Here is a 12,083-nt window from a genome sequence, read left to right as displayed (position 1 = left end):
CCGTATAGACGCAGGTGTGTTCCACGAATTAATAAGATTCCCGAGATGTTCGCGTATTAATAGGAACCCTAAGAGGTTCATGTGTTTATTCGAACCCTGTAAGGTTCATACATGAATACCAAATACGCGACCCGTATATTCACATGCATTTTGTGGATTAAGAAGCACCCCGAGAGGTTCATACATAAATGCGAACTCCAAGAAGTTCATGCATCAATTCGAAACTCGCAATACACCAATGAGAACCCCAAGAGGTTCATGCACCGATAAAAACTCCGTGATGTCCGTGCATCAATGCGAATCCTGAGAGATTCACGCATCCAGAAGAATCACGTGAGGTTCACATTATCATTATGCAACGATAATTTAGGCTTGCGAAATCGACCCACGTGGTACAATCTCAATCAGATAGCTTGTCCCTCGTATCAAACCACAAAAAAGCTCACGACAAAAGAGAAATTACCTTTTTGTCTAGCGTCTCCTATCCTTACATTATTCTCTCTCTCAAAATCGACGACACATGCAAAATAATCAATTTTTATTTGTATTTACCTCGAGCTAGCATCAGTGAATTTTTCCTCTTGATAAACTTTAATGGGTATGGGTCAACTCAATTCATTAGCAATAATGTGTATAAATAAAGCACAAACTCTCCATGCAAATAGTTACAAAATTTTACGGGATCCCGAATATATAATTTTAAATGTTTTACTTTGAAAGAAAGTGTGTATTATTACAAGTTATTTATTAAATAAGTTTAATATTTATTTTAAATTACTTAGTTTATAGACCTTATTAACAGTTTAGTATATTGTAATCACGATACGTGACATTCTTCTTAGTAGGATGTTACATTACAGTTATATGTTTTAATAAATAATGGTAAGAATATAGAATATGGTATTTCTAAAAAATAAATTTGACATTGTTTGTTAAAGTATTTTTTAGACTTGGGTGGGAGCCTTGAGTGTAGGTTCCTGCTGCCCCACCCTTAAGCCGGTCTTTTCGAACTGATTCCATATTTTATAATAAAGGGACAATATGCAATTTTTTTTTTAATATATATACATATAATATTTATATGTATATTTTTGGAAGATGAGAAGAAACATCAATGTAAATACACATTGCAAGCTGCGCCTGCGTTTGATGTTATATGTCAAAGGAAATTCAAACTAAAAAAATGTACTACCCCACAACAACAACAACTCAACTTAATAATACAAATATATATGCCTTATATACATATTTGATGTATACACATGTGGTATCTTTATATATTAAAAGTGTCTATCTAACGGCATTTCTTGGTTTAACATTCTTGGTTTAACAGAATATACTTAAAAATAAAAGAATATTCTGTTAAATTTAACGATTAGGTTTGATCTCCCGTTAAAAAATAAATTCAATAATTAAACCCAAAAAATTAAACAATCTTTTAAATAAACAATCTTTTAAATATTAATAATCTCTTTTTAAATTAAAAAAATCATCTTAGCCACATATCTCTCTAACAAACCTAGAATATTAATAATTTTTTTATTTATTTTTTAAAAAATAAAAATATAGATAAAATCTTATATATTATTATTCAACAATTAATTAATTTTGTTTAGAAAAATTCTATAATACGGTATCTTAAAAAAATAAAGAGTACATTAGTGCATTATTTTTAAAATGATATATTGTAAAATCAACCAATAATTTATATGTTAAGAAATAACAAAAACAAGTGGTGATTTGATTTAAGATGTTAAAACGACATTTCTTGGTTTTAAGATGTTAAAACGGCATTACTGTAATTAGTATTTACCTTATATGTTTGTGCTTATTTTTAGTTTTATTTTTAATTTTACCACCAAGAGGAGAAGGTTGAAAAATATTAGAATATGAAAATATTATTGGTGCTTATTAGTAATTTGCAAAGAATGTGAAAGTCTATAAATATATAGTTGTGTAGCTATTATTAGATATGAAATGAGATAATAAAACTTTTTTCAATTAGAAGATTAATGTACATTTTACTATTAATAACATACATTATTATAACACAACTATGTTTTACTTACTAAATATACTGACACATATTTTATTTTTATAAAACAAATCGTTCAAATAATTATACTATTTTAATTATTAATTAAAATAAAAAACTAAAATATTAAATAAAACTAACACTACGTGCCAAGGCACGTAACAATCACCTAGTATATATATATATATATATATATATATACCTACCTTATTTATTGTATCATATGATCAATAATATGTTTAGGATATAATAAGTTAACGTTGTGTTCTATATATTTATATATATAGAAAATATTAAAAGGTAGTATTAGTGCTTAATATTTTTTTAAGTACTATTTTAATAATTAAATATTAAATTCTATATAATTTAATGTAATTTCAAGAAATATTGTTAATCAATTATAGAGTATCACTTTTAGAAAGTATATATTGAGTGGTAATTAATTAACAGTTTTTTATATTATTTATTTAAATAAATTATGTGTTTAACATCATAAAATTATATATTGCTACAAGATATCTATTGGTATCTAATACATTTTTTTGTGTGATACCAAGTATCGAATCGCATGTAAATTTTTAGAAAATATTATTAGCCAATCGTAAAATATAAGCATTAACACCTTCTCGATATGTCGTATTGTGATTGACTAGCAATACTTCCTAAAAGCTAGCTATTATATTAAATTATATGGGACCCGATACTTAATTAAAGGGCGCTAAGCACTACTGTTACCTTTTAACATTTTTCGTGTGCGCATGAGATATTAAGAGCAATTATATCACTATATTAAGCTATTTTTATAATAGTAAAATATGCCAATTATATAAGGACTCATGTTGATATTAAGAGCAATATCTCGGCGCCCGACACTAACCAACAAACATCGCACGTGTGACAAATATTAAAACTAGCTATAATTAATTAAGAATATGTTTTAAAGAAATAAAACTATATTATAAAATAAAAATTCCCCACAGAAAATAGGATATTTTGTCCATTATATGACCTACCTTATTTATTGATATGACCAATAAATTTTTTTGAGGATAATAATTAAGTTAACATCCAAAGAAAATCAATTAGATGAGTCGTGCTCATCTTGATTAATTAATTTAATTTCATTGGATAATCCAAAGACCATTATTAATATATCGGCGCCTCACACTAATTAACTAATTAATTAATAAAATTAATTGTCAAAAATTATTCGTGACTAAAATATAATATTTTAATACAAATTATTACTAGTTTAATATTAATGGTTACAACAAATATTGTGACTAAAAATATATTTAATCACAACAAATTATAATTTTTGTGACTAATATTCACTACAAAAAACTACTACTTTTAGTGACAATTTTTTAGTCAAAAGATAAATTTTTTGTGACTAAATGTGACTTTTAGTGACAACAAAAAATTACTTGTGACTAAAACATAATATTTAGATACAAGTTGTTAGTAATTTAGTTTTAGTCACAAAAAGTATTGTGATAAAAAACGCATTTAATCACAATAAATTGTAATTTTTATGACTAATACATTTAGCCACAGACTTTTTAGATAATTTATAATTAGTCACAATATTTTTTTACTTTTAGTCATAATTTTTATTATGACTAGAGTTCTTAATATTTCAGTTTACGACGTGTAGTATTCAAAAATTTTAAATCTATTTTCGGCACTATAAACTAATTAAATTTTTAAAAAAATTACATACATAATTTTGTAACTATAACAAACAACGTCATAATTTTTTTTTAAAAGATTTTTTTTTTTCAAGTTGTAATAAAAAGTTATAACAGATCGTCCTCTATTTTATTTGATATATCAGTTCACAATTTCATGGATATTGTAAATTATAATTTCTTAATTAGGTAAGATGACGTACGTAACCCTACACATATATTCCAACCGTACATGATAAGATAGTTGTCTTCAATAATTATTTAGACAAAAATATATAAATTAATTTCTTATTTGAGTATTAATTATATGTAAACACTATACAATTTGTTTTTTTTTCTAAAAAAAAACGTGGAAATTATGGCCGCACACAATTCAAGTCAACTATTAATAAATTATTCAATTAAAGACTTGAAAAAATAAAAGAAAAAAACAGTACTAGAGGAACTATAGCTAAGGTTATAAATAGCTAAGGATTCTTTCATCAAGTGAAGTACTAAGTGTTCAAGAAGTTTATAAAAATGGATGAATTGATCAAAGAGATCAAGGAAAATTTTTTGTCATTGTTAGACAAGGATCCTTACTCTCTTGTTTCTCCTTGTCCCTACGAGATTGCATGGGTAGCCATGATACCACATCCTAACCGACCTTCTGAGCCCATGTTCGGTAGTTGTCTGAATTGGGTTCTTAATAACCAAACCGAACATGGGTTCTGGGGCAACTGCAATAGTGGCAGTGAAAAGCCAACCCTAGATTGTCTTACTGCCACTCTTGCTTGTATTGTTGCCCTAAAGAAGTGGAACATTTGTTCTGACGTGATAAGTAAAGGTACATATATATATATGTTTGTATTATTTATGTTAATTCTTTTAATTAATACTTTATTATATGTCGATTTTTTTAGGGTTGGAGTTTATGGATTCATCAAATGCGAAGAAGCTCTTGAAAGAAGTGGAAGATCACGGCTGTCCGCGTTGGTTTGCAATCGTTTTCCCTAGAATGGTTGAATTGGCCGAAGAAGTTTTGAAGATAAAAATATTGAAGGACGATCAAGTTGCTGTTCGAAATATTTTATTCAAGGCTAGAAAAAACATTTTCGAAACGTAAGTAACACAATCCATCACTAAAAACTCTACTTCTAACATAGTCATATTAAAAATATTTTTTCTCACTATTTAAATTAATAATCTTATTTTTAAGAGCTCTCGCGTGAGAGATTACGTAAACACTTAACAATCTATTTCAGTATAAAGAAAAATATATGATAATAGAATTATAATATGTTTAAATTATCAATTTTCATTTTTGTTGATTAAAAAAAATAACGTTAAAAATATATTATCACTAAAAATGTTTGTCATTAAAAATATAATTAATGACAAAATGTTACTATTTTGTACAACAAGTGACATGATATTATGAGTGAAGTTGTCACTATATATAATTGTTTTTCGTATTATTTTTGTGTATATGTATATATATTTATATCGATCATTTTCTTGTACTAATATTGTTTTTTTTTTTTTTTGGTTTTTAAATATGTAGACTAATGAAGAAAGAGAATGAGCATTTATTGCTATGGCATCTTGAAGTGTTACCTTCATCATCATCACATGATTTTGGGAATAATATTATTAAGAAAGATGATATAGTGAAGCACTTGTGTGAAAAAGGATCTTTGTTCAATTCTCCCTCAGCCACAGCAAAAGCTTTTATGGCCACATCCAACTCTAAATGCTTACACTATTTACAAGCTCTGGTTCATAAATTTTCCAATAATAATCACATGACTATTGGAGGTTAATTATTATTATTATTATTTCAATACTTATAATTTGATGATAATAAATAAGAAATATATTTGGTCACATTCTGGCTCTGAAGTTTGGTGGACTATAGATAAAAAGAAAATTTTGGGCCCTTATTTACAAACAAATATGGTATTTTTAAAATTAATAATATATATATATATATATGTATTTTTGAAAGGGAATTTTTTTTATTTGGGTCCTTGGACTAGGTGGCCCTAGGCATAGACCTAGCCTACTTATGGCCAATGCTAATTTGGTCACGTTTGAGATTAATAGTGGGTTATAGACATCAATATCGAGTTTTTTGCTGATTTTAAAATATTATATTTTTTTCTAAATAAGGACCCAATTTCTTTTTTCTATGACTAACTAAAATTTAGGGTCGGTATTGCGTTTATCTCGTTAATTATTACATACACGCATCATTCATTTTATATACTTTGATCAAAGTTTGATGTACATTGACTTTCAGTGATTAAAAACTGTTCGATCAACTGAATTATCGATCTAATGGTTAGAGAGATGAACGGAATGTATATCCAAACGGTATAAAATCTAATTAAATTAATTTTATGTATGCATGCAGTTCCCACTACATATCCTATGGATGAAGATCTTATAAAGCTTTGCATTATCAACCATCTGCAAAGATTAGGGTTGGCTGAGCATTTCTCGATTGAGATTGAAAATATTCTCCAACAAATTTATAAGTATGTTTTTAACAATTAATATATTTTAAATTAATAAATTGATCTAAAATTTACTAAAAAAGTTTATTTGTTATTTATTGATTGTTAAATTCCAAACATTATGAATTATTTCAGGAATTACGATGGAAAATCATACTTAAAAGTTGGTAATTTCCATTCATGGGAAATGTTACAACTTCAATTACTTAAAGACTCATTAGCTTTTCGTCTTCTAAGGATGCATGGCTATAAAGTATTTTCGAGTAAGAATAATTATTTGTATTTATTAATTTTTTTTTATAATTAATATGTTTATTTTTAATTTTTGTTTTCGGCAAAATAAATTATTTTAAAATTTTTTAAAATTAAATTAATTGGTGAAATATCTTGCTACTCTACACAATCATATATAGAAGTATGAAATTTCGTATTATATATATCTTCATTAAAAGATAAAAATATAATTAAAGATACCCCTAATATTATAATAGGAACAACTGTGACATTTCTATACTATAAAATTTTCAATTAATGATAAATATTATTTTAATTTATTTTGTTTTTATTTTTCATTTTGTGTGCATGTAGGGCAACTCTGCTGGTTCTTACATAACGAAGAAATTAAAAATCACATCGAGACAAACTGCGAATACTTTTCGATTATGTTGTTAAATCTTTACAAAGCCACAGATCTTGCTTTTCAAGATGAATTTGAGCTTAATGAAGCAAGAAATTTTTCAAGAAAACTACTTGAGAAATGTATTTCAATGGAAGAAAATGGAGATCACATATTTCATAATCTGGTATATATATATATATATTTGTGTATATAATATTAGCTATTATACTAACATTTATGTGTATAAAAAACCAAAATTATTTTTTTTAAAAAAAATTAACTATAAAATATTAAGTAAATACCATTTTAGTTTTTATTGACAAAACCAAAATATATTTATTTAGGTATCAATAAATTCTGAATCTCAATTGCGTAAAAAAAGGATAATAAACAATATATGCATGTATATTAATTATTCTATGACATTAAAAAAGTAATTAAAAAAAGTACATCAAAACAAAAATGAACTTGACTTTTTAATTTTTTTTTTTTTTTTTTTTGAAAAGGAACAAAACTTGACTTTTTTTTTTGTAATGAACAAAACTTGACTTTGAATTCTATATGTTGTTATAGATATAAATATTATATTTATATTTATATATATATATATGTATAACGTACTAGGGCCAGGGCTAGGGCTAGGGCTAGGGCCACCACCTTTACAATTATATAAAGAAATAAATATGTACGTATGTACACGTGTGATATGCAGATTTTGTTTTTGTTGAAATCCTTATAACAATTAAAATTTGATTAGTCTTACTATAATGATTGAAAACTATGTATATGGTTGATTAATTAGACTGTTATAATTATGTAGATTATATTAAATGTGTGAAAATTATTGATTTAATGGTTTTTTTTTTCATTAAATTAGTCTATTAATTATAATTCTTTTTAAATTAGTTTTGAATATTTAAATTTAATTTAAAAGTATCAATAAAATTAAATAATTATTTTTTATATAATTTTAATTTTAATTTGAATTAGACATTAATTTAATTAATTAATTAATCATACTTTATATTAAATTAATTATTAGTTATATTATTTAAATTATCTAAACTTATTTACTTATTTTGTTGTTTAATAAAATTAGTTAGATATATTATTTTATAAATAAATTTAAAATTAGATTAAATTATATATATATATTTAAAAAAATATAATTGAATTATATTAAATTTAATTTTATTATTATTATTTAAAGAGCAATTTGCGGCGAAACCCCCTTATGTTTTGATTTTTATACACTTAACCCCCTTATCTTTATTTTTGGTGGCAAAACCCCCTTATGTTTTAATTTTTATACGCTTAACCCCCTTATCTTTTTTTTTTTGTGGCAAAACCCCCTTATGTTTTAATTTTTATACACTTAACCCTCTTATCTTTTTTTTGGTGGCAAAACCCTCTTATGTTTATTTTTCTTTGCAAATTTGACACGCTAGTTAAATATTACCGTTAAATATCAATTGCATGACCACTGTATACACCTTTGTATATGTAACGGTAAAACCTCGAAGTCGATACAGTAGTAATCCGATTAGTATTTAACGGTAATATTTAACTAAAACTTTAAATTTGCAAAGAAAAGTAAACTGAAGGGTTTTGCCACCAAAACAAAAGATAGAGGGGTTAAGTGTATAAAAATTAAAACATAAGGGGTTTTTGCCACCAAAAAAAAAAGATAAGGGGGTTAAGTGTATAAAAATTAAAACATAAGGGGGTTTTGCCACCAAAAAAAAAAATAAAGGGGTTAAGTGTATAAAAATTAAAACATAAGGGGGTTTCGCCGCAAATTGCTCATATTTAAATTAATAATAAGATAATAACAGCTTTAATACAACTCTAAACAAATACATATTACATGTTAGTAATATACCTAGTATATATAAAAATGTATGTAATATATATATATATATATATATATATGTAATATGTATGTATTTATATATGTAGATTGAGCATGAATTAAGTCTTCCATGGATGGCCCGATTGGACCACCTCGAACATAGGTTTTGGATAGAAGAAACTAAAAACCATGTTCTATGGCTTGGAAAGAATCATTTTCGAAGGTATGTAATATGTATATAAATATATATATTATTTATATATATATATATTCTTGATTTCTTTTAATAATAGTTAAAGGGTTTATACAATTTTAACATTATACTACTTCGTAAATTATTTGTTTGGAAAATTAATTTATGAATCTTGTATGTTTAGTAGGTATTAATGTTAATATAAAATCACTCTTACATGATATCGGTGAAAATATTATTAGATCTAATAAGCTAGTAAAAAAAAGTTGAGAAGCTCTAAATTTAATAATAATAATAAAAAAAAAAAAATAGCAATTATATTCATAAATTAATATAATGTCAAAAATTAGGTCCAATTATAGGGTGGTTATTAATTTTATTAATATTTTTATTTAATATTAATAATTTTCAAACAAAATATAACAATTGATTTTGATAAGTGAAAACAGGTTGTTAAGCATTCATAATGACAAATTAATTCGTCTAGCCATCTTAAATTACCACTTCAAACAATCTATCTTCAAGGCTGAACTCGAACACTTAACAAGGTATTTATTCATTCAAAATAAATATTTACTTATTTATTTATTTTATATGTATAAATATATAATAGTTTTGTTTTAATTTTTTATAATGTGATAAATTAATATATATATATTTATATGTATGTATAGGTGGTGTAAAGATTGGGGACTTAGTGAAATGGGATTTGGTAGAGAAAAAAGTATGTATTGTTATTTCGCAATAGCTTCAACTTGTAGTTCTTTGCCTTATGATTCTCCAATTCGATTGGCGGTTGCAAAGGGTGCTATAATAATAACGGTTGCAGATGATTTTTTTGATATGAAAGATTCCTTAATCACTGAGTTAGAAACCTTTACTAAGGCAATTCAAAGGTATATTATTAATATTTATTTATTTGTTTTATTATTATTATTATTTGATTACATATATATTGATTTTTAATCATAAATAAATTTAATAACTCTTAAACAATAATTTAAGCAGGTGGGATGGTGAAGGATTGAGTGGTGTTAGTAAGAAAATATTTGATGCCCTACATAATTTTGTGAAGGAAATGGCAATTATTTACCTTGATCAACAAGAAACAAGTGACATAACAAATTTCTTAAGAGAAATAGTAAGTTATAGTTTAATAAAAAGAGTAATTTGCGGTGTAAATACTTAAGTTTAATTTGCAGTACGTTGCAGATAAATATTTAAGTTTAATTTTTGCATGACGGTAATAATACCTAAGTTATATTTCTGAAACCGTTATGTGTTAAGTTAATATCAACGTGCATGTCATTTTCTTATACGTATATTTAAATTTATTTTTTAATAAAAAATAAAAATTTAATGACGTGGACCACTATGTGATTTGACTTGACACTTAACAGTCAAGTACCTACGGAAGTTCCAGAAATATAACTTAGATATTATTATCGTCAAAAATTAAACATAAATATTTATTTGCAACCGAGAGTTAAATTTAAGTATTTGTACCACAAATTACGTACATAAACAATAAATAATATATTCATTCAATTTATTTATTTATTTAATTAATATTTTGTTATCTTCAATGTGTGTAGTGGTATGAAACAATTGTTTCATGGCTTACTGAATCTAAGTGGAGTAAAAATGGAATTATACCAACCATGGATGAATATCTTAAAGTTGGAATGACTTCCATAGCAACTCACACCTTGCTTCTTCCAGCCTCATATTTTCTAAAACCAAGCTTAAAAATATCACAATTACAATCGACAGAGTATGATATTGTTACTAAATTGGTTATGATTATTTGTCGTTTGTTGAATGACCTACAAAGTTATGAGGTAAGTGAAATTAGAGTAATTGATGAAAATAAATAGATTTTGTTTAAAAAATATATATTTTACATAAATTCTTAAATTACAACACTTTTCAAACAAGAGTTATTGATTTATTTATGTGTGTTTATTTAAATAATATTAATACAGAAAGAAAAGGATGAGGGCAAACCAAACTCAATTACAGTGTACTTGAAGAACAATCCCAAGGTAGAGATTGAAGAAGCAATTGAGTACTTGCAAGAGGTACTAAATAAAAAGAAGAAAGAATTACTTGAGCATGTTTTGATTGACAACGGCGACGATGATGATGATGACATCAATAATAATCTTCCTAGAGATGTTAGGGTTTTGCACCTCTCTTGCTTAAAAGTATTTCAAATGTTCTTCAACTCTTCGAATCGATTTGATTCAGAGGTTGAATTGCTTGATGATATTGGCAAAGCGATCTATATTCCTTTGAAGTTAGATGGATTAGCATCTAATAAAAAGAATTTGATCATGAGAAGACTTCCAAAGGCGCCACCACATGATTTTCCTCATTTAAAATCAACGGGCGCAAATTGTTCACTGAATATGTGTCACTTTAGTCGTCGAGAACGTCCCTCCAAACATTTTATCATGAATGAGCTTTCTCTTTATGCTCATAACAAAGTTGGAAATTGGAAAAGGATTCACATTATGCCACCAAAACTCAATCTCTCATTCATATAAATATCTCTTGTTATCGTTTGAGTTTAGCTAGCCTTATGTTGGCCCCTCTCGTATTAGAAAATATGTAATATATATTGAGTAAAATAAAGTTACACACAGTGATGTATGTGTGTATGTATTTTGTGTAACTGATTAAATAAAGTGATTTTTACACCACATATTGAAATTTTGTATTTTGTGTATTTTGTGTGTATGTGTTTTGTGTATCAGATAAAATAAAGAGATTTTTACACTTAGATATTGAATTTTCACACTTTTTTCTCTTCTACTGTGGAGCGGAATATTTTTAAAAAATACTGTGTGTTGTGTTAAGTTTTCACTGTTGCTCTACTTTTGTTTTTTAGTTGTTTCACTGTTATTTTTAATTTTTTTTTGTTTTATTGTTTTACGGTTATTTTATAAAAATATAGAATTTTTGAAAAAAATTTATGTGTGGTAATATTTTGTAAACGTTAAACTAAATTTTAGTAATTTTATAAATTCTCCTAAATTAATATGATTAGTTGGAAAAATTAATTAATATAGTTAATATTTTACTATGTGTAATATTTAAATGCATATTACATTATTAACTATTATTAAATTATAATAAAGTTTGTATATACCAATATATATATATGGTAATTACACAATGTAACGTTCCTGC

At 25.4% G+C, this 12,083-nt stretch overlaps 1 protein-coding gene across 1 annotated transcript; it reads left to right on the top strand.

Annotated features, from left to right (window-relative positions):
• The first annotated feature begins 4,019 nt into the window (after window positions 1–4,019).
• On the top strand, window positions 4,020–11,529 carry LOC115697634 ((E,E)-geranyllinalool synthase-like). Its single transcript, XM_030624716.2, has 12 exons — window positions 4,020–4,552; window positions 4,629–4,827; window positions 5,270–5,523; window positions 6,122–6,245; window positions 6,360–6,487; window positions 6,813–7,027; window positions 8,803–8,918; window positions 9,338–9,436; window positions 9,563–9,784; window positions 9,897–10,029; window positions 10,484–10,729; window positions 10,874–11,529. The coding sequence occupies exons 1-12, from the start codon at window positions 4,246–4,248 to the stop codon at window positions 11,435–11,437; spliced, it is 2,607 nt and encodes an 868-aa protein (XP_030480576.2). The 5' UTR covers window positions 4,020–4,245; the 3' UTR covers window positions 11,438–11,529.
• The last annotated feature ends 554 nt before the right edge of the window (window positions 11,530–12,083 follow it).

This window comes from Cannabis sativa, chromosome 7 (assembly GCF_029168945.1).
Source record: "Cannabis sativa cultivar Pink pepper isolate KNU-18-1 chromosome 7, ASM2916894v1, whole genome shotgun sequence".
Classification (NCBI taxonomy): Eukaryota; Viridiplantae; Streptophyta; class Magnoliopsida; order Rosales; family Cannabaceae; genus Cannabis; species Cannabis sativa.
Note: the sequence above shows the minus strand (reverse complement) of the source record. Positions and strands in the feature narration are given on the sequence as shown.

Excerpts from the sequence above, each read along its gene's own strand:
- LOC115697634 (XM_030624716.2), top strand. The coding sequence starts at position 4,246 with ATGGATGAATTGATCAAAGAGATCAAGGAAAATTTTTTGTCATTGTTA. Across the intron at positions 4,828-5,269 it reads AGAAAAAACATTTTCGAAAC|ACTAATGAAGAAAGAGAATG; the intron begins GTAAGTAACACA and ends TTAAATATGTAG. Across the intron at positions 6,246-6,359 it reads ATTCTCCAACAAATTTATAA|GAATTACGATGGAAAATCAT; the intron begins GTATGTTTTTAA and ends GAATTATTTCAG.